Source organism: Vulpes lagopus, chromosome 6 (assembly GCF_018345385.1).
Source record: "Vulpes lagopus strain Blue_001 chromosome 6, ASM1834538v1, whole genome shotgun sequence".
NCBI classification, from domain to species: Eukaryota; Metazoa; Chordata; class Mammalia; order Carnivora; family Canidae; genus Vulpes; species Vulpes lagopus.
This window is the reverse complement of record NC_054829.1, coordinates 46,320,949-46,343,843: the sequence shown is the minus strand read 5'-3', so window position 1 is coordinate 46,343,843 and position 22,895 is coordinate 46,320,949. Positions and strand designations below refer to the sequence as shown.

General features: G+C 39.6%; 1 protein-coding gene across 1 annotated transcript in view; it reads left to right on the top strand.

Moving 5' to 3' along the window:
• Positions 1-22,895, top strand: part of ABHD12B (abhydrolase domain containing 12B) — a 29,652-nt gene that overhangs the window by 2,420 nt on the left and 4,337 nt on the right. Inside the window, exons 2-9 of the mRNA XM_041758247.1 lie at positions 3,086-3,213; positions 4,321-4,423; positions 6,807-6,926; positions 8,845-8,875; positions 11,838-11,883; positions 11,990-12,119; positions 12,545-12,582; positions 16,100-16,179. Of these exons, the coding sequence (XP_041614181.1) occupies positions 3,086-3,213; positions 4,321-4,423; positions 6,807-6,926; positions 8,845-8,875; positions 11,838-11,883; positions 11,990-12,119; positions 12,545-12,582; positions 16,100-16,179 (676 nt within the window). The remainder of the gene's footprint in view (positions 1-3,085; positions 3,214-4,320; positions 4,424-6,806; positions 6,927-8,844; positions 8,876-11,837; positions 11,884-11,989; positions 12,120-12,544; positions 12,583-16,099; positions 16,180-22,895) is intronic.

The following is a 22,895-nucleotide window of genomic DNA, read 5'->3' as shown; positions in this document are numbered from 1 at the left end:
GAGTGGCCTGATAAGCTAATTCATTCTTTCCACAGTACAGGGCATCGCCTACCTTTTGGGGACTAGTGTAGGCCTGGGCATAAAGCCCTGCTCTTGTGGAGCTCACAATTAATTTTCAACTGTAATTCAAAAAAGAGAGTGACGCACTTCCCCTCTCCACCAAAGCTACCAGTAAGCATTGCTTCCTTCTCCTTTTTCTTCCACTTTTCAGTCCTGTGCTAGACAGGGTGCAGTATAAGAGAAGCACTGCATGCCACGTGCTTCTTTTCGGTGGGAAGACAAGACTAATAGTGGGAAAACCACCAGAGAGCAATTAAGGGTCAAACCAAGGCCCGATTATAATGAGTGGGAAGGGCAAAAAGAGAGGAAAAGTCCCTGTGGGAAGATCTGGGTAGAGAGGCTTCAACAAAGAAGAAATCCTTGAGTGGATGTGAAGGAAGGGGAGGATTTGGTTGGGAGGGAGGAAGGGAGGAGAAGGTACGTGTTAAGTTAGGTGCCTGCTGATCAGTACATGTTGGCCAAATGAGTGGGTACATAGGATGGATGTGTGGCTTGTCTCATTATTTGGAATAGCTGTCTTGCCAGATGGGGTTAGAGTTGGGCTTCCCATAGCTGGTGCTTCTGAGCATGAACGTGAATGATTTGCCCTGTAGCCACTCAGGTTCCAAGGTAAGAATGATCCAGTTAGGTTCCGTGGCCCCTGTGGAATGCTGTGCAGTTACAGCCACAGCTGATCAAAGGGCAGGCGAAAGAACACCAGAGCATCAAGGTGTCTGTTTGATGTGGTTGGCCGTTGGCAGGGATTGGGCTGAAATTGCATCCTCCACTCGAATAAGGTCTATTAGCCACTGGTGACTTTTGATCCCCTACTGATCCAGGAGAAGTCAAATTGACAAGCCCTAGTTAAAAGAAGCTGCTGTGCATTATTGATGCAACAAGGGATCTGGTCACTCTGTTCTCTTCCCGCAGTGCTTCCCACAGAAGTGCCTTGAGCTATTTGAGAGAAGGGTCCTATATGAATTATTCTTTAAAAACAGAAACATATTTCCCTCTACCGCCTCTGCTTCCCCAGCACCCTGCTACCTTCAAAAGATAACTTAGTGGGAGGTTAACAGGCGGGGTAGCGTGAGTTCAGAGTCAGGAGGAAGAAAGCCCATGCCAGCCAACTGGAAGGAAGCATAAGAATCCAGACTATGTTTAGTTCTGCCCATTTGGGCTTGATCTGGGGCTCAAAGTGGCTTCTCTAAGTTTTGGTTTCTTATCTCTAAAATCAGAGCAACAGTGTCCTCTCCTTCCTAGCACCTTCATGGAGGCTATTTAAAAGTATTATGAAAAAATCATTTATATTATTTCTTTGCTAATTTTATGCGTAGGCAGTTACCTATGTCTGATGTACTTGGAGAGCACCCCTCACCCTTTCCCCATGTTTCTTTTCCATTCCCAGCAGAATTGCTAGAGATTCATTATCTTCTTCTCCCTTCATGCCTTTTTCAAATGTATAAGCACTCTGAGTTTTTAGTTATTAACACTTTTGGGAGGATTTTTCTTAGAGGTCTCTCTTTGATGACTTTAGAGTCAGAAGCCTCCTGAGAATACAGAACAGGAAGGAAGAAGAACGTGGGAGGAAGAAGGGACCGTGAGGAAGGCCAAAGCTGCAGAAGGGGAGAAGGGTGACCCTGAAACAACTTTCTGAATTGTTGCCAGAAGCTGTTGCCAGGGCTGAATTTTGCCAGAAGCCAGTCTTGTTCTCGGGGTTCATGTTTGCCTGCATGGATGGCAAGTTGCACTTACCAGGACCGTGACAGCTCACTAGAGATCTGCCTAGAACTCTGGGGTCACACTGACCTGGGTACACACGACTCTGCCATTCATTGGCTCTGTGGCATGGGGCAGGTTACTTAAACTTCTCCGTCTCCTCCTTTGCAAAGTACAGCCATCTTCTAAAATGCTCTGGTCTAGCAGAAATCAGGGCAGGGGAGACAGTTCATGCAAAATGCTCTCCAGTCCCACAAACTAATGATCTGATTATACCGAGCAGTCTTCACGCTGACAGTTCAAAACAAGGGAAGGGATTTATTTAATGGAGGACGTGGACAAAAACTGGAAGCAGGAAGTGGTGACACTGACTTCCTGTGTTCCTCATTTCTCAAAGGTAGATTTCTCAAAGGTTCAACTCTCAGAGATGTGGCATAGAGACAGAAGTGGCATCAGTGACCCCTCACGGACAAGTCATAACTTGTCTTCCGATGGCTCCTGGTCTGGGTGGTTTGTGTCCCAGGGAATAAATAGTAGAATAAACAAGATGTGCATGGCCTGCTGCGTCCCATTCCCTGACCAGGCCCTAGCCCTGCTGTAGCGACAATCTCCTGGTACGACCTTGTTCCCAACCCTGCTCCCCACAGTCTCTCTTACCAGAAATGTTGCATCAGAAGTGGACTTTTTTCTTTCATTGGCTCGTTTCTTGCTAAGACCCAGCCAGAGGAGTGGGGATCTGATGGTTTTTCACTCACTGCTTTTGACAAATAATAGTACATACAGCACTAAATTGTGATGTGATTAAAATCTGTGGCAACTGTTAAATAGTCTGAATCCCGGCAGCCTGGGTGGCTCAGCAGTTTACCACTTGCCTTTGGCCCAGGGCATGATCCCGGAGACCCGGGATCGAGTCCTGTGTCGGGCTCCCTGCATGGAGCCTGCTTCTCCCTCTGCCTGTGTCTCTGCCTCTCTCTCTCTCTGGATCTCTCATGAATAAATAAATAAAACCTTTAAAAAAATAGTCTGAATCCTGTTTCCTGATGACTTTGGGGTCCAGCCTTGGTCTTGTGTGGGTATGCACTGAGGGAACAGGCCTGACTCCTGTTCTGTCCTACCTGGGCTTGACATACCCAGGCTTTCCTCTCCTGTTCCCCCCTTAGTGTGCAATCCTGATCTGTCCTAATCGCATACAATTCTATAAAGGGTGTTGCTTAAGTGCCAAGTTACCTTTAATTCCCAGTGTTAGTCTCTGAAATTTTATTTGGATGCTAAGAGAAAGAACAAATGACAAAACTTGGACTGATTTGCCTTGTTTCACTCTATCTTGCAGATCTTTTCCACATTCCTGTTCAACGCTTGGAAGAAAAATTGCCTCTCTGTATCACAGCTTTGCCAGTAAACCATTAAAAGAACACATTTTTCCACCTCTGATGAACATGCTAATATTTTTTAATTTTTGTAAGTATATATCTTTCGTGAATTTGCCCATAAATATTTTCCCAAAGAAAGAACTCACTGCCCTTAAAGTTGCCTAAGTGACAATAAAAAAGGCATGTCAGCTATAAAATTGTGGCTAGACTTCAGTGGTCTGAAACCTATTTAACAGTGGCTTTGGGGGCTCGTTCGAATCCCTGCAGACTGTGAGGGATGAATAGACCAACATGACCTTGTGGGTGGGGTTTCACTGCTTGGTGTATTCTCTACCCTTTTGCTTTTTCTTTTTAGCTATATCCCTTGAAAGAGAGAAAATGAGGATTTGGGGGTGGGGAGAAGCTGATGTGAGGATTCTGTTTTCCCACATTTTTTCTACTGAGGGCTATTAGTCAATGTATCACACAGTCCTAGCACACAGGTAATGCTTTCACCTGCTTGTCCCCAGGGGTTTGTTGATTCTGGACATTTCATGGTTTATGGCTAATGACTAGGTTTTATTTAGTGGAAAAAGTAACACTTGACGTAGGTAGCAGAATAGTCATTACTTTTTTCTGTACCCTCTTACCTTTTTAGGGGAATGGTCTCCTTTGTTTTTGGTGTGAGACAAGGATAAGGACTGAATAAAACTCTATGATGGTCTGTCACACTGGTGCTATTTTAAAATCGAGCTTTAGGGGGTTTTGTTGTTTTGTTTTTGTTTTGGCAACTTCCCTGTGGCCTAACCCTAGTTTATAAAATAAAATACTTTGCTAGGAATTTAGTGTAGTAGCTTGGAACTTAGAAACCATGGTAACCATGAGACTACTTTTTTTTTTTTTTTAAAGATTTTATTTATTTATTTGGAGTTGGAGTTTTGTTTTGTTTTTTTTTTAACTTATTTGAGAGAAACAGAGAGAAGGAGAGAGCATAAGCAGGGGTAACTACAGAGGGAGTGGGAGAAGCAGGTTCCCTGCCAAGTAGGAAGCCTGATGTGGGGCTTGATCCCAAGACCCTGGGGATAATGGGATCATGACCTGAGCCGAAGGCAGATGCTTAGCCGACTGAGCCACCCAGGTGCCTCTACTTTTTTTGATTGTGAATAAAAAACATGGAATTTGATTCTGGGAGTTGATAATGAATTCTACTTTCTAGTCAAAGCACCATTCCTCGTGGATTTAAAGAAACCAGAGTTAAAGATTCCTCATACCGTGAACTTCTATATCAGAGTTGAACCTGGGGTGATTCTGGGAATCTGGTGAGTGCACTGATGGATACTGGGTTGCTTGATCCACATAGATTTCATATTATAAGGGCAAGGGTGAGCAGTGCTGTGTTAGCTGCCTGTGGAGAGGTTGGGGTTTCTTGGAGTCACCTGGAAGCTGTTTCATATACCTTCCCTTTGTAATATTTGACTTGCTTGAAATTGCTTTTCAGTAATTTTACCTTGGAGTGTGAAGTCTTTTGGGTGTGGCCCTGTGCTTTGGGTCTTTTACCAGGCCTGACAGAGCTGGCCCTGCCCCACTCTTCTGCACACCTGGCACACCAAGCCACACACTCAGAGGATATGCTCTGTCTGAAACACTTCTATGTCTCTGCTCCCTCCTTTCTTTTTCTTTTTTTTGAAATCATTTCTTCTTTTTTTTTAAAGATTTTATTTATTTATTCACGAGAGACACAGAGAGAGAGGGGCAGAGACACAGGCAGAGGGAGAAGCAGGCTCCATGCAGGGAGCCCAACGTGGGACTTGATCCTGGGACTCCAGGATCACGCCCTGGGCCAAAGGCAGGCGCTAAACTGCTGAGCTACCCAGGGATCCCCTGCTCCCTCCTTTCTCCTTACTAACTGCCTTCTTATATTTTGGGCCTCAGTTTATTTCTTATTTTTATTTTTAAGAAGATTTTATTTATTTATTAGAGAGAGAGAGGGAAAGACAGCACAAGCACAAGGAGCAGGAGACAGAGGAAGAGGGAGAAGCAGGCTTTCTACTGTGCAGGGAGCCCAACATGGGGGCTTGATCCTAGGACCCTAGGATCATGACCTGAGCCAAAGGCAGAGCTTAACCAACTGGGCCACCCAGGTGTCTCTGGGTCTCAGTTTGAATGGTAATTTGGTGATTTTCAGTGAAGCCTTTCCTCATCTCCCATTTTATATACAGCTAGTACCCATGTGCTTGTCCTTTATGGAATTTTCCCCACTATAGTTAAATAAATGTTTGTGTGATTGTTTGGTTAATGTTTGTGCCTTCTTTATAAGACTATAACTTTTGTAGGTGACTTTGTTGGTGGGTTTTCATTGCTTAGCACAGTGCTTGGCACAGCACAGAAAAGACAGTTGTCAAAATCATGAACATTCTATTGTCTTTTTTGCTACGCTAATGTCAATAATGTCAAGATTTTTTTTTGCTGCCAATTTTCCAGTGTCCTGTGTTATATTTTCTCTCTCTGACTTTATTTTTATTTTTTTTAAAAGATTTTATTTATTTATTCATGAGAGACACACACAGAGAGAGAGAGAGAGAGAGAGAGAGAGGCAGAGACACAGGCAGAAGGAGAAGCAGGCTCCATGCAGGGAGCCCGATGTGGGACTTGATCCCGGGTCTCCAGGATCACACCCTGGGCTGCAGGCGGCGCTAAACCGCTGTGCCACCGGGGCTGCCCTCTCTCTGACTTTAAACATGCAATCATATAATGTTTAGGAACCAATATGAGTTCACATAACCTCTTCCTAATCCGCACAGTATATAGTTCAGTTAATAGTGTTGGAATTTTTTTTTTAAGTTGGAGTTTTTTAAATTTTATTTTATTTATTTATTCATGAGAGAGAGAGAGAGAGAGGGAGAGAGAGAGGCAGAGAAATAGTGTTGGAATTTGAAAATCTTTTTATTCTTTGCTCTTGCTTTGGCTTATCTAATTGGCAGTGGTGCCAGTCCTCTCAGTACAGAGGCCTGGGAGTTTGATGTCAGACTTCTGCCCCTAAACGGTTGAGAATACTGAAGATTTTTTATTATGTGGCCAGTTCCCCAAGTCCTCTTGTGACATGTCATATGGCAGTGTTTGTACCTTTAGAGTTCACTCAGTGTTTTAACAAGATGGTGGAACTAGAGCATGGGCATGTGTTTAAAACCACAAAGTCCCTGGTTTCTTGAGCAGAATAGCTTCGTTTTATATTAAAGTTCTTCTTTTCGTATCTAAACTGGTCTCCCTTTAAATTCTTCCAACTTGTTTCTTCAGTCAAACCAATAACAGGTGGCACATACTAATTGTCTTTGACTTGTTTCCACCCAATGGATTGCATTTCAACAGACTGTACCTAAGAACTGCAGTCTTAGAAGATTAGTAGATGTAGGAGTCAGAAGAACCAAAGCAGTAAATGGTTAAAATGGGTTGTTTCTGCACATGAAGGAGGTGGAGTAGAGAAGTAGTCGTTGTCACTGTAAGAGGTTTGTGATATTATATTTTAATTTTTACTCTGTGCACCTATTAGATAGAAATTTATATTTGTAAACATGTAATGTATATTTATACTTACATAAACCTATAAATCTATATCTTTCATTGACATAAGGGGCGTTTCAGACTTTGGCAAGGAAAGCGAGTTCTCTCTGTAGATGTTTGTTAAAATATTTTCTTGCTCTTTAGGCACACAGTTCCCAGCTGCCGGGGGAAAGATGCTAAGGGGAAGGACTGTGGCTGGTATGAAGCAGCCCTTCATGATGGCAATCCAATTATTGTTTATCTTCACGGCAGCGCGGAACACAGGTCAGTGCCTTTGCTTGGATTTTTTTTTTTTTAAAGAGAGAGGAAGTATTTCAGCCCTGTGTGGAAATGAAACGCAGAGCTCCATTTTCGAACTCTGTAAGCTATGCCTCCATGTATTTTCTTCCTTTGTTGAAATTTGAAGGTGTGCTGGCAATAGGCTTCTTTAAAAAAAAACTATATATTCTGCATGCAGACTAATGTAGATCTTTAACTAAAAGGGGGACTAACTTCCAAAATTTGGATATTGATTTCAAAGAAGTCATATCTTTGGGATATTTATTCCCAAGGAGTGTCTGAAATGATGAACTGAGCCTGTGGATGACTGGAAAGGGAAGAGGCATGAGATAGGGGAAAAGGAAGAGCAATTTCCTTATTGATGGTCTTCTCACAGAACTACATGGAGATTCCTTGGTTTAGCATGAATCCTATTAATCAAATATATGGATTCTCTATGAGAGATCATCTGGAATTCTGACCATCGGTACTGGGGACCATCGGACTGGTTCTGGTCTAGAATACTGATGCCGCAGCCACTCTCTGTTCTTCCAACCTTGCTTTGTAACAAAGAATGCCTCCCTGAAGTCCTGCTCCCCTTTGATGTGCTGCCAGAGCCTCCAGTGGGCCTGTCATTATGGTGGGTGATGATTATCAGCTGTGACTGGATAGCTTGTGGTGGGGGAGGGGCGATGAGCCTCCGAGAGCCACAGACCGAGCTCTGTCTCTGGAGGGACATTGCAAACTAAGTGATGAGCTCGGGAATCTGCCCCTTGGCTCCCTTTCCTGCGTCTCTTTTCTTCACTGTCTTTTTCTGTCTTGATGGCTTTCTCAAGACTTGCCTTGGCACTAGGCAAAGGTGCCCATTTTAGAGCGACATTTACAGAGACTTCCCATGAAATTCAACATTTTTCAACACTATTGAACATTGTTCTGATTGTGCAAACTTGGGCATGGTGTACGATGTGTGTATGTATTTAAAGGATCATTTGGCTCACCCATTCATGTCTGTCCCTCTTTGTGAATCTGCTATTATCCCAGATTTACTGCTCTGGGGTTAGCCCCAGCTTCCTCCTGTCCTCTGCCAGAAGTCTCAGCTTGCTATCTGTAGTACTGAGCCAAAAGGAGGCCAAATGGGAGGTAATAGGAACCTTGTTGAAAACAGTGGTTCTAGACTTGGGACCCAGAGAAACGTGGAGGTCCATGAACTTCTTCCCCAAAATTGTGCTGAAAATTTCAGGTATGGTTATATATTTCTGGAAATGAATCCATAGCTCCATGACCCACTACAGTTTAAGACACTTGGCTCTAAATCAAAATTCAAATGGTTTTTAAAAGAATCCTCTGTATTTTGAATCATTCTTGTCTCTCTTTTATTAGTGTGGTTAATAGAGGGTAGATGGTATGGTTATTTTGGGAAAAAGCATTTCTTATACCTCCAGAGCCGCAAGTCTCCTTCATTTCATCTTGTACTTAATGGCAGAGTGAACAGGGTACAGGCAGATTTCAGTTTAGTGAACATGACTGTATCATCCTTTGTTCTGAAAAGCCACTTTCTGGAACTGATTTTCCTTCAGCTTCTAAAAGTTTTCTTAGAGATAAGTTTTGCTGTGTAGCAGGGAAAGGAGATGGATTGTCAGTAATTCATTACATCTTCTGTTGAGAAGCACTAGCCATCTGGGCATCCAGTGCTCACGCAGAGGAACACAACAGCAGTGGGGAGCCATCCATCATTCACCCTGACACATCCAAGTGGGCTATGACACCAAAAAACCATTTTCCTTTCTCCTAGTTATTTATTTCTCTAACCTGAAAAAGAAAGGCATGAGATCTGATGCCAGAGGCATGATAGTGATTTTTATTGGATTTGTCATTGTAATTCCTAATTCTTGCTCTTTTTTTTTTTTTTAAACTTCCACTACAGGGCAGCTCCTCACAGACTTGAGCTAGTCAAGGTATGTCTGAAGGGGCTTCAAGGTACCAATTTTACGTCTCTGCTTTTTCTCTTATGGGCTATAGCCGTAGGTCTTCCTCAGCCCTCAGCACGGGCATCCACTGAGAGCTCCGGAAGGTGGGTTTGGTGTCTGGGACTCAAAGTCCCACACATGGATTTCTCTTCCTGCAGTGGCCACAGGGGATCAAAACAGAAGTGAACATCTCTGACTCCCAAAACACTTTCATGAATATATTGCCTTCATCACCGTATAAAGTTGAAGATCCCTTTTATCCGCTTTTTCTGAGGCCTGGGAGAAGGGTGGAGAGAGTATATTAAATGTGAAAATTGGGGATCCCTGGGTGGCTCAGTGGCTTAGCACCTGCCTTTGGCCCAGGGTGTGATCCTGAAGTCCCGGGATCGAGTCCCACGTCGGGCTCCCTGCATGGAGCCTGCGTCTCCCTCTGCCTGTGTCTCTGCCTCTCTCTCTCTGTGTGTCTCTCATGAATAGATAAATAAAATCTTAAAAAAATTTAAAAAAAAATCTTAAAAAAAAAAGTGAAAATTACTCCTGTGAGAAACAACCTTTTTTCTGTAGTAGAGGATAAATACATCGAATGTATGCTTTTAAAAGTCATTCAGGCTCTGGCTTCTGCCCCACAGGAAGTTTTGCAAGTGGGATGGTGGCAACACCGCTCTTCTCACCAGCCTGTTCCCCAACTGTAGCTTGTTGGGGTGGCCCCTGCATTTCCAAGTGTGAGGGAGACATGGCCATAGCTGACTCACAGCGGGTAGGGCAGCTGTCTGTTTATCTTCTCCCATATCCCGATTGGGTAATCTTTCCCTCAGGTGACCAGGCTTGTCCAATTTTTGACCAAAGGACCTGCTATCTCTTCCCACTCACCAGCTCCCACCTGAGAGCCGGTTCCTAGTGTAACAGCATTAGTGGGGCCTGGCCTCCCAGGCCCAGTATGGCCAGCACCTCCTTCATCCCCCTTCCCTTATTCAGAGAAGGAAGCTCCTCTGCTGTCTACTCCTCCCTTTCTTCACTGGCTTCTCAGAGCTCTTGGGTGGTGGGCTGGATGCAGTTCTGCCTGGGATGATCATGTCTATTAATTTTTAGGTTTGCTTTCCACCCTGCACCTCACTTTCTGTACTTCGTACATGGAATGGTGGTGAAGGTGATGTCCATGAGAACATATGTTTTTTCTTTCCTTTCCCACTCTCAGCAAAGCTGAATTATATATCCCCTGCGTGCACAGAAGGGAAGAGAGTTGTAGGTGTAGGTGTGAAAAGTGGCCAGGTCACCCTTGTGGTAACTGGGATGGGAGGGAGGGTGTGATAAGACTTCCTCCAGGCAGATTTTGGATTCCTTGTGCCATAGTCATCATCTCCTAGCCTGACCAGTCTTTGCTAGCCCTTGGTTCTCTTCTTTAGATGAGTGATTTCTTTCTTTTTTTTTAGTGATTTCCTTTAAAAATCGAATCTTTACTATTAAGTTGTCCTTCTTCCTTTCTTTCCTTCCTTCCTCCACTTTCTCTCTCTCATTCATTTCATTCATTCATCACATCAGTCATCCAATACAGCTGTTTTCGTTAATTCGGAATCTCACCTAATAGTCTTTATCTCTTTATATAAAGTTTTTAATGTTACTATGATTAGATCTGTATGTAATTTCATGTTGTTGCTCTTTACCTAACATTACATTATAAATATTCTTCCATGTTTTCCCTAGTTATTATAATTACCTAATTTAAAAGGTGATCATTCTCCATTCTATTTGTAGACTATTGCTTATTAACTATTCCACTGTTGTTAGATTAAAATTTTTCCCCTTAAAAATCATTTAAATAGCGTTGCTAGAGAAAACTTTAAGCATTTAGTTTATTCTTTTTTTTTTTTGAATTTTTTTTTTTTTTTTTTTTTTAGAGATAAATTCTTAGGAGTGAGTTCTGTTCTTGAGTTGTTTCATCAAGTGGCCATACTTCTACAGTATCACAGACAATGCATGAACATTGCCACTTCCTGGGATGCTTACATGCTCTGTGTCTTGGATAACTATTTTGGAGGCTGTGTAGCTGAGATAGACATTAAAAAGTCTCATTTCTTTCCTCATTATTGGGTGAAAATATATTTAAGGATTCCTAGTGAGACTCAGCCACCCACATCTGTGCTGTGGTAGGGGCGGCACAGTGTTCAGACATAACAGACCCAGGAGTGAATCTTTGTTCTGCCTCTAGCCATTTGGGGGACCACAAGCAAGTTACTCAAACCCTCAAGACTCAATTTCTTTACCTATAAAATGGGGATATTACCTACCTTTAGGCACTGTTGTGAGGATTAAGTCAAGTTTTAAAAGCATATGCACAGCAAATTTTTGTTCCCTTTTCTCTCTCTTCTATCATTGTAATTCACTTCATTTAAAATTATGTTTTTATGTTCCTTCCTCATTTATCCACACGAGATGTGGCAGTGGTTTCATATAATTGAGTGATCTCTTTATTTTTGATTGATATTAACTCTTTATCTGTTCATATTTAATAGAAGTATCTTCCCATTATTTATCTTTAATACAACTCTGTGTAGACTTTCTGTTCTGAAGGGAATTCCTAAAATGGACATTTACTTTGTACCAAGATACTTCAATACTTTCATCTCATGTAATCGTCCAACAGTCCTGAAGGTAGTAGCTACCATTGCTCTTCATTTTTCAGAATACTGCTCACACATTCAGATGTTAAGTGGCTGGCTCAAGGTCACACTGAGGGTAAGGGGCGGAGCCAGGGCTTTGCCAGGCTGTCTGAGCCTGCTCTGCTGCCGCCTCCTTTCTTTCTCCTTGTGTCTGACCTTTTCATGTTCCAAGGCAAACAGCAGATTTCATCTATTCTCTGGCTAGGAAACCATCACAATGAGGATTATGGAAGTATTGAGGAGGTTAAACCACTTTTTCTAATTAAAATGATAATAGCTCCTTTGCCATCCAGGTGCTGAGTGATGGTGGCTTTCATGTCCTGTCTGTGGACTACAGAGGTATGTGTTAAGGATGGCATATAAAGATTTTTCAGTAAGCAGGAGAACTTTGGGTGGCCCTCATTTTGGAGGTAGTGAAACTCTGCTTGCCTTTCCTTGTTACTAGGGTTTGGGGACTCCACGGGTGAGCCCACAGAGGAGGGGCTGACTTCAGATGCCGTCTGTGTCTATGAGTGGACCAAAGCAAGAAGTGGCACCACGCCTGTGTGTCTCTGGGGCCACTCTCTTGGTACAGGGTAAGTGGGGTCTGAAGATGGCTTCTTGGTGGTGGTGGGAGTCCTTGGGGCTTTAGTGTCCTCAAAGGCAGCAGTGAGCAGAGGAGGAAACACTGAGCTAGGGGCCTGGGCTCTGGTTTCTCTCATATCCCACACGTGGCTAGAGACATCGCCATCACAGTGTGCCTGTTTGTAATACAAGGGAGGGTGTATCTCTGTGGTTGCCTATGACACTGAAGCCCATTCCAGAACTCTCCTTGAGAGTATTAAAGAGAAGGATTCTTAATTTAGGGCCAGGGGAATCCCTCGAAGTCCTATGCAAAGTTTTATGTCTGTGTTCCTACCAGAGGGTCCAGAGTTTTCATCAGATGCTCATAGGGGATGTTGCATTTACTTGACTATAATGTCACTGCTTCACATATGTACTAATTTTCGTTGCCTTACAGAGTTGCAACCAATGCTGCAAAAGTACTAGAAGAGAAAGGTACTATAAGATGCCTACATGTATAATATCTTGGCTTGGGGTGGGGAAGTAAAGATAGCCTACTGACTATTGTGCACACTCTGAACACAGAGATACCTAAAGCACCCTGACCTTAGACAGCCTCTGATAGTGTAATAAACTTTCTTTTCTTCTATTTAATAGAAAACAATAGTTGCTTTTCAAAGCCATGAAATTAAAAATAAATACTCAGGAAGACTTAAAATTTCCTTTGAAAAAGCCCTTATTGGGACACCTGGGTGGCTCAGCTGTTAAGTGTCTGGCTTCAGCCCAGGGCATGATCCTGGAGACACGGGATTGAGTCCCATGTTGGGCTCCCTGCATGGAGCCTGCTTCTTCCTCTGCCTGTGTCTCTGCCTCTCTCTCTCTCTCTCTGTGTGTGTGTGTGTTTCATGAATAAATAAATAAAATCTTTAAATAAAAAAAAAGAAAAAGCCCTTATTGTGAAGTAAATGTTACTATGGAGTAATTTGGAGTACAGGAGAGGAAAAATTCCCTTATGAAGTAGCAAGCTGGACTTGCTTTCTGCAGCCTCTCTTCCGTGACATTTATATCAGTGTTTCCCTGAGTGTTCTGAGAGCTGTCTCAGAATCCCTGGAGGTGCTTATCATAAACATAGGTTTCCTGGATCCTAGCTGTTTTCATGAATTAGAATTTAGAATTAGAATTTCGGTGAATACGACAAGGTGATTGTGATGTACATTAAAAGTTTGTCATCTCTAAAAAGAAAAAGTTTGTCATCTTTTGCATTATATCATAAACTTGTCAGTACCGGTCAGGTTGAGTTATGTGAACATTTTAAAGCAAGTCACCTGCTATACAGTGTTAATTAATTACGGAAATAAAGCAGGCATTATTTCCTGCTCCTCTAAGCTCTCATAACTCCCCATGCACACTTTCTGCACAGTGTTGATGATGCTGTATTATCTGACCAAAATTCCCACATAAATGAACACTTCACTTCTTGGATAATACAGTGACCTTAGAATTAGAACACTTTAAGTCCATTAACATCCCCAATGTATGAACTCTTGCTATCATATATTTTAATTTTCTCTGTATCACACACTCCATAAAAGATTATTATTCTTATATTATAAAATCAATATTTAGATTTACCCTTTCTTTGCTTTTTCTTACTTCTAGCATTTCTGTGCTTCCATTTGGGATTTTTGTTCTGCCTATCTGTGGTAAAGAATTCCCTCAGTTTTAGCCTGAAAATATCTTTATTTTATCTTCTTTTTTTTTAAGATTTTATTTATTTATTCATGAGAGACACACACACACAGAGAGAGAGAGAGAGAGAGAGAGGCAGAGACACAGGCAGAGGGAGAAGCAGGCTCCATGCAGGGAGCCCGAGGTGGGACTCGATCCCGGGTCTCCAGGATCACACCCTGGGCTGAAGGTGGTGCTAAACTGCTGAGCCACCCGGGCTGCCTCTATCTTCCTTTTTTGAAGGATATTTTCACTGGGCATAGAAATCTTGGTTGGCAGTTATTTTATTTCAACACTTTGAAAACAACATCCATTTTGTTCTGGCTTTCACTGTTCCATTGGAAAGTCAGCTTCCAATCTTCCTGCTGCTCTTTTGAAGATAATGCTTTTTCATCTGGCTATTTTGAGATTTTTTTTGTTTTTTGTTTTTTGTTTGGTCTCTTTCATCATTTTTACTGTGATTTTCCTAGGTGTGGTTTTCCTAGTACTTATCCTGCATGAAGTTCATAGTGCCATAATGACTGTGGTTTGATAGTCATCCATTTTGGAAAATTGGTCATTATATCTTTAAATCTTATGCCTACCTCATTTTTAATTTTCTCTCCCCCTGGGACTCTAATTATATGTATTTTTTTTAGATCTGTTCCTACATCCTGTATGTCTCCAATGTTCTTCCTGGGTTTTCCAGACATTTTTCTCTTTGTACTTTAAATATATTTTGAAAAAAAAAATATATTTTGACATATTACACAGTTCATTATGTAATATCAAATTTTATTAAATAGTACAATTTTAACAAATATTTTACTATATTAGTTATTATATTAAAGTGCATACATGATTAATGCCAATATCTAGATCCTTTGTTGATCTATTTCTATTATCTGTTTTTTTGTATTTTTTGGCCTCTACTTTTTGTATGTCTAGTTATTTGTTATTAAACACTAGATACTGTTTATGGAAGTTGTAGAGATAATTTGAGGGGCTAGGGGTAATATTATCTTCTTCCAGACAAAAGTTACTTTTCTCCTGAATAACAGTTAAAATTGGGGGGATATCATCTTAATCCAATCAGAAACTGAGCTGATTTGAAGCTGGACTTCAGTTATTTTTAGTTCACCATTACTCCCAGGGTGTAGTTTTTTGAAGTCACAAAAAGCCTGAGAAATTTGTTAGAGTCCTCTTTCTTGTCAGATTCTGGACTCTAAATTTTGTTCTTTTAGTCCTGTAGGAATGCTCAAAGTTCTGTCTAGTTCTAAGCCTCTAAGAGAGGCCACCACTGTTGCTTTCAAAGTTTCATCTGCTCTGAAGGGAAAAGCAGCTCAAACTCTTGTGGATTTTTTCTTTTGATTATTGACTCTCAAAATCTCACTGATTTTGTAGCCTTCAGATGCCTCCAAGCATATGTATGTATACACAAATATGCATATAGTAGTCCTTCCTTATCCATGGGGGATATGTTCCCAGACCTATAGTGGATGCCTGAAACCACAGATAATATCAAATGCTATGTATACTGTTTTTCCTATATGTATATAGCTATGATAAAGTTTAATTTATAAATTAGACATAGTAAGGGAATAATAACATACTGAAAATAGAACAATTATAAAAATATAATAAAAGTGATCTGATTGCGGTCCCTTTCTTAAGATACTGTACTATACACACAGTTATTCTTGTGGTGATGTGAGATGATGAGGGAATGATGTAGGAATCGTGATGTAGTGTTAGACTACTGCTGACCTTCTGGCAATATGACAGAAGCAGGATTATCTGCTTCTGGGCTGCTTTTGACTGAAGGTAACTGAAACTGCAGATAAAGGGCAACTCCTGTGTACATATATAAACACACATCCCCATCTGACACACATTTTCTAGTTGTTCTTTGAGGGAGTGCTAGCCAAAACAACCCAGTCAGCCTCTGGTACAGTCTTAATAATGGGCTACAGGACACTCTCCCTTCCTATAGTACTTTGCCTTCTCAATTGTCCAAGTCATGAAAACTTGTGTTTTAGAAGGTAGTGATTTTAACTATCATGAATATAGAAATCTCCTAGGGTGGGGATGCCTGCTAAAAATGCACATTCTCACTCTCCTCATCTCACTCTGAGATTCTGACTGATTCAAGTCTAGTGTGGAGTCTAGGAATTTGCATTATTAACAAGCTTCACAAATAACTTTGGTGTAGGTAGTTCATGTACAAGACCTTGAGGACTCCTTATTTAGGAAAGATAGTATTTAAATACGATAGGGGAGTTATTTCTTTTTTATTGTTTTCAAGGATTCCCAGTTGATGCTATTATCCTAGAGGCTCCATTTACCAACATATGGGTTGCAAGTATCAATTATCCTTTGTTAAAGGTGAGTCTCTGATTCAGAAGATGTAAAAGTGTAGGCTCTTTCCACACACTTATGCTTATTAATCATTTCCTTTTCTTAATATTATATGTTTCTAAGTTATTCTAACCTGATACAGGTTATTAACCAGTTCTTATTGAAGAAGGGCACAATGGCTTTTAGATTTTGTAGTTCTTTTATTTTCTTCTAATAGGTTGAGAGTAGTGGCTTATTAAGAGTCACAACTTTTTCCCTCCTTTTCTATTAATTGTACATTTTATCATGTAGTTTTTAAATATACTTGACTTTATTATTCTTCCTTTCTAAAGTGAAAACATGACTCATATATAGTTTTTAGCCCTATGATTATCAGCCATATGTTTTTCATTTTTTAAAGATAAAAGTCTTTAGAGAATTTAAGGAAGCTGCCAAATGGTTTTACACATCATCTCAAGTAGAGAAGACAATCTTTTTAAGAAGAAAAAGTTTAAAGAATTGGGCAACAAAATCTAGTTTTTTATCTGTTGTGTAGATTATCCTAATTTCATAATATCCTCGCATGCCTAATGCTCAACTGCTTATAATCATACTGCTGTACAAATGTTAGCCAGTGAGCCAATGAGCCAGAGAAAGAGAAAGGATTCTCAGAAAGGATACAGGACCCCAAATTTTAAATTATTGATTAATGTTAGGAGGTATTTTAAGGGTACTTTAATCCAACTGCCTACTTTTGGAATCTTTTTTATAATAAATCATAGAACTTTCCAAATTTGTTAAATATTTTGGGAGAAGGTATTTCATTACTTCTGGGGACAGCAGTTCACAGAACCACATAATCTTGAAAATGTCAGTACAATAAATTCCATCTCGATACAGGAATCCTCTGAACAATAGAAAATACCAAATGCTGTGTAACTGGAGATACAATAAAACACTTTCAATTGGTTTTAGACAATTAAATATTCATTTAAAAATAACCACTAATTGAGCATCTATTATATTACTCTCAATTATTACTAATAAATTCACTAACTTGTAGGTATAATTCAGATATAATCTTTCCATATACTTTTCTTTTTTGAAATTCTAATTTTGAAATTTAACATAATAGGAAATATATAATTTAACAAATAGTTATGAACTGAACATCCATGTAACTAACATTTAAGTCCAGAAATTAGCATCATTAGCCCCCCAGAAGTCTCCTGTGTGTCCCTTCCCAATCCAATTAGTCTCGCCTTAGTTGTAATACTTAGACTGAGTTTGTGGTAATCATATCCATGCTTTCCTTTATAGTATTAGCCATCTATGTGTGCATCTCTAAGCAATATAATTTTGTTTTTGAACTTTATATAATTAGTAGAATTATATAGGATGTATTCTATGTTTTTCAACCAACATCTATTTGTGGGATTTTATCCTAGAAGCATAATTATAGTTTGATCATTTTCATTGCTTTATAGTATTTCATTGTACAAATATACTACAATTTATTGACCTATTGTTTGTGGACATTTGAGTTGCTTTCTGTTTGTGGTAATTCATTATATTGCTATAAAATATCCTTGAATATGTATTCTGCAAACGTGTACACATTTCACTGGAATATGCCCTAGAGTGGAATTGCTGGATACTAAGATATGCATATGTTAAGCTTTAGTAATTAGAGTGCCACACATTTTTCCAAACTGGCTTTACCACTTTACTCTCCCACCTGTCGTGTATGAGGGTTCTAGTTGCTTCACATCCTTGTTATAATATGGATATCTCACTGTGGTTTTAATTTGTTTTTCCCTTATGACTAATGAAGCTGGGCATTTTTTTCATGTTTATTAGTCATTTAGATATTATCTCTTGTGAGATACTTGTTCATGTCTTTTGCTTATTTTTAAATTCTTTATTTGTAGTTTTTCATAGGATGATTCACCAGAAAACTATTTGTATTGCAAGTATATTCTCTTATTTTGCCTTTTTGTTTCCTTAGTGATAGCTTATGATGAAGAGAGTTTCCTAAATTTAATGTGGACCAGTTTATCAATTATTTTTTATGGTTAATATTTTAAGGAAAAGTATTCTGCTTAATACAACTGGGTATCAAAGAAGAAGGTATGAAGATACCCTTCTATGTATCTTATAGAAATTGTTTTACCTTTTACACGTAGAACTATAATCTACGGGTATGGGTTTTTGTATATGTAGGAGATAGAAGTCCATACGGATATCCAGGTGTAATACTAAACAAACCTTCCCTATCAACTCTGCAGTGCCAATGTTTGCATCTATCATGGCTTAATATATATGGATCTGTTGTAGACTCTCTCATTTCTCTCCTTTGTCTATGTGTCCATTCTCATATGAATACCACATCATCTAATTAGTGTAGCTTTTTGTTTGTTTGTTTTTTGGCTTTTTTATTTTTATTTTTTTTGAGGGGAGGAGAGGAGGAGAGAAAGAGTATCCCAAGCAGGCTCCTATCCACCATGGAGACCAATGCAGGTCTCGATCTCATGATCCTGAGATCATGACCTGATTTGAAATCAAGAGTCGGATACTCAACCAACTGAGCCACCCAGGTGCCCTTAATTACTGTAGTTTTATGTTTTTATAACTGGCTATGTAAGTTCTTCAGCGTTGATCTTCTTATTCAAGACTTATCTTGACTATTTTTGATCCTTTGTATTTTGATGTATATTTTGACATATACTTAGCAATTTCTATTAAAAATTTCCCAGGATTTTGATTGGAATTGCATTAAGTCTATATATAATTTGGGGGAATCGATACCTTTCTAATATTGAGTCTTCCAATTTATGAACTTGGTATTTATGTTTATTTTGATAGAGATTTTTCTTAATTTTTGTTTTAGGTCAACTTCTCCTAGAAGCAGAACCCATAGCAGGGATTTAATGTGCATGATTTATTGAGAGTGCTCTAAAGGCAAAACCTGCAAGGTCATATAAATGAGGGCTGTAGGATAGGGTTGGGGAAAGAGCAGAACAAGATGTGATTTCAGGTGAAGTGTAGCTTTGGCCTGATCCACATGGGACTCTAAGCTTGAGTCAATGAGGGTGGTTGTTTCTGTCATCCACAGGATTAGAGGATAGGTTGGGTGAGGGTGATATAACTTTCTGGGGCACTGCCTTTTGTTATCCAACGCTAAGGAGAAAGGAAATAGCCAACATTTACAGCAATAATTAATTTTATTAGTCTCTTCAAAGAACCAACTCAGACTTTGTTGATTATCTGTATTGAATGCTTTCTATTTTATTCTGGTCTTACCTTTATTATTCCCTTTCTTCTGTTTTCTTTAGATTCAATTTATTATTTAAAAAATTTCTAGAGATGGTACTTTGATAATTTATTTTCAGTGTTTCTTCCTTTCTAATATATGCATGAAGGCATACTCTACCAAAGCCACTCTTCAGATATATTCCGCAGTTTTCAAGTGCATTTTATTTTTTTTAAAGTTCTTTTTTTTTTTTTAAGATTTTATTTATTCATGAGAAACACGGCAGGGGCAGGGGGAGGCAGAGACACAGGCAGAGGGAGAAGCCCGCTTCCTCCAAGGAGCCTGATGTGGGACTCGATCCCGGATCCCGGGATCATAACCTGAGCCAAAGGCAGATGCTCAATTGCTGAGCCACCCAGGCGTCCCTTCAAATGCATTTTAATTATAATTTAGTTCAAAACATTTTGTAATATTGCAACTTCTTTGACCTGTGGGTTATTTAAAAGTGTATTTTGTAATTTCTGTACATTTGGGAATTTATGTTTTCTCTTGACTTTTAGCTTAATTCTACCATGATCTGAGATTTCTCTCTATATGATTTCAGTTTCAAAATTTGTTCAGACTTGTTTTATGTCCAAACATATGGTCAATTTTGGCATATGTTCCATATGCTTGGAAAGAATATGTTGTTTCTGGTGCAGTGTTCTATATATACCAGTTAGGTCAACATTATTAATCATGCTATTCAATTCTTCTATATTTTCACTTTTTTTTTTTTACTGCTTTACCATTATTCAAGGAAGTGGTACTTTAATACCTCACCATGATTGTGGAGTTGTTAATTTCTATTCTAGTTCTGTCAATTTTTGCTTTAGCTTTTTCAAGTATATGTTATTAGGAACAAACATCTAGTAATAATGTAATTTTATATCTTCCATGTGAATTGATCCTTTTTTCATCATGAATATCCTTTTTGATTAATAATGCTTCTTAAAGTCAGTTTTGTCTGTGTCTGATATTAATAAATCTGTTTTGAATAGTGTTTGTATATTGTTTGCTATTCTTTGACTTTAAACTTTTCTGAATTCTTGTATTTCATGTATATCTCTTATCAACAGCAGATAGTAGGGTTTTGTTTTCTTTTCCAACAAGCTTTGTCTGTTAATTGTAGTAGTCCATTTAACTTAATGTAATTATATTTAGATTTATATCTATTTTCTTACTATCTTCTATTTATGTCATCTGTTTTTATTTGTGTTCTTTTGCCTCTACTTCTTGCTTACTCCTCACTTGACAGATGTGTCTCAAGTAGAAGAGTGGTGTTGAGTGTCAGTTTCATCTCTCTGAGATTTCCTTCTCTCTGGGATCTAGACAACTCAAGGTGCCTTGGTAGGTCTCTGACACCTTCACAAAAAGGCTCCTTAAATATTTTTTTCAAGGTTTCCTAGTTGTCTTGGGCAAAAAGTTTGGTTTGTAATGATTCTACTATTATTAGAAGTGGAGAATCTTCCAATATTTTTAAGTTTGGAACTTAAAATGTCATGAAATCTTAGTTTAATAGGCACCTTTATGATTTAAAGTATGGAAGTCCTTTAGTATCATGCTGTCTATAAGAGCTATAGCTCTGGTGTCAGACTTCCTGGGTTTGATTTTCAGGGCTGTCACTTAATAGCTGGATAACCTTGGACTAATTGGTTTTAATGCTCTAATTCCCTCATCTATAAAACAGGGGTAATAATATATTCCAGATTACTGTGATAATTAAATGAATATATGAAAAGCATCTATAATAGTGCCTGGAACAGAGTAAACACTGAATGACTATTAACTATTTTATCAGTGGAATGCCATAAGTCTGAACATTACTGTTAAATAAGAAAGTGTAGGAGGCGTGAGACATACAATAGAGTAAAAGGCATGGGTCCTTACTCTCAAGAAGCTTCCTGTCTATTTGGGGAGATAGGAAATTAATGGCGAATATAAAGTAATGGCAGGGATTTCCATATGTCACTTTGGAATCAATTTCATTATTCAAAATATGAAGGCATCATGACACAGGGAAAAAGAGAATGTGCTGTGGAGCCAGACAGATTTGGTTTCTGTCACTAACCCATTATGACCTTGGTAAGCTATTTTCCATCTCTGAGTTTTCCCATTTTTAAATAATGGGGTTGATATTGCCTACTACCTAAGGTTGTTTAGAAAGTTAAATCAAATAAGATAATCATTGCAAAGTACCCAGCTGCTAGTAGGGACTCAACAAATGTGTTTTCCCTTTCCCCAGCTTTTCTATTGCTAAGTGGACTAAGTACTTTTTATTGCTAGGGTAGGACCCAGAACAGTAATATCAGGGTAGGAAGAATCAGGAACGAGAAGGGTCTCATGGGCAGGTATGGTCAGTAAAGACTTACAGAGAGAGGATCTAAGTTCCTTTCTTGAAGATAAAGGAGAGCAGTTAGAAAACAGAGAGAAGGGCAAAGTGTGAGCCAAGGCATATGGCCGGAGTGGGGCAACTATGAGCTATAAAATACCTTAGAGTCCTGTAAGGCTTTCATGAAAGATCTTGCGCATTTGTCACCCTTTTAAATCCTCAAAACAACTGAGTTTTGCATTGTTGCCTCACTTAGAGCCAAGGGAAATGGTGGCTCAGAGGCTTGCCCAATTGTCACACACCCTAGAAGAAGAGGAAATGGAACTCAATCCTACATCATCTAACTCTAGGCAGACAGACTGGAGGTATGCAGCCTCTGGAATGAAGTCTTGTGGTCAGATGTGGATGGGCTTGCAGCCAGGAGTTTCTTGTTTTGAAGTAGCTTGTGTGGTACTGCCAAAGCTCTGTGATAGTACATGTCACATTAGTCTTTTAGGAATGTATTTGGTGGCATTCTGCAAGAGAATGGTGGCAGGAAGACCAATTAGGGGCCCATCGCTGTGGTCTGGGCTGGAGGGGATGGTGACCTCTGAGTCTCAAGGTGCACCTCCAGCTGGGGAGGAATAATGGAAGTAGGTTGACTTGGGCCTGCTTTCTTCTTATTCCTTCAGAATTTGAGATGAATTGCTGAAGGGCTTCTCTTACTGAATTTTCCTCAGAGGAGTCCTGATTCTGGGGGTGGCAGGATCAGGAGACAAAGACAAAAGAAAACAAAGCAAGAAATCTTGCCCTTAAGTTATAGGTAAGAGAAGGGAAAAGGAAGACGTGGAAGGATAGGCAGTATTAGGATCTCCAGATTGCACCTGAATGCAAATCATTTGCCATGAGACCATGCAAAAAAAAAAAAAAAAAAAAAATGCAAGCCAGACGAACTCCCATTGAAAACACGGAAGTTTCCCAGAAGCAGCAGGCCTAGGCCAAAATTGTGAAGCAGACGTTTGTTTTCACTGGACCCAGTCTACCTATTCTGTACCAATTTCCCTACAATGACATGAATTACTTTTTAAAATCAGGAAAACAATTTTTTTTAAGTTCATTATGTTTAGAAAGACACTATTCTGTGTATTACCACAGTTCATA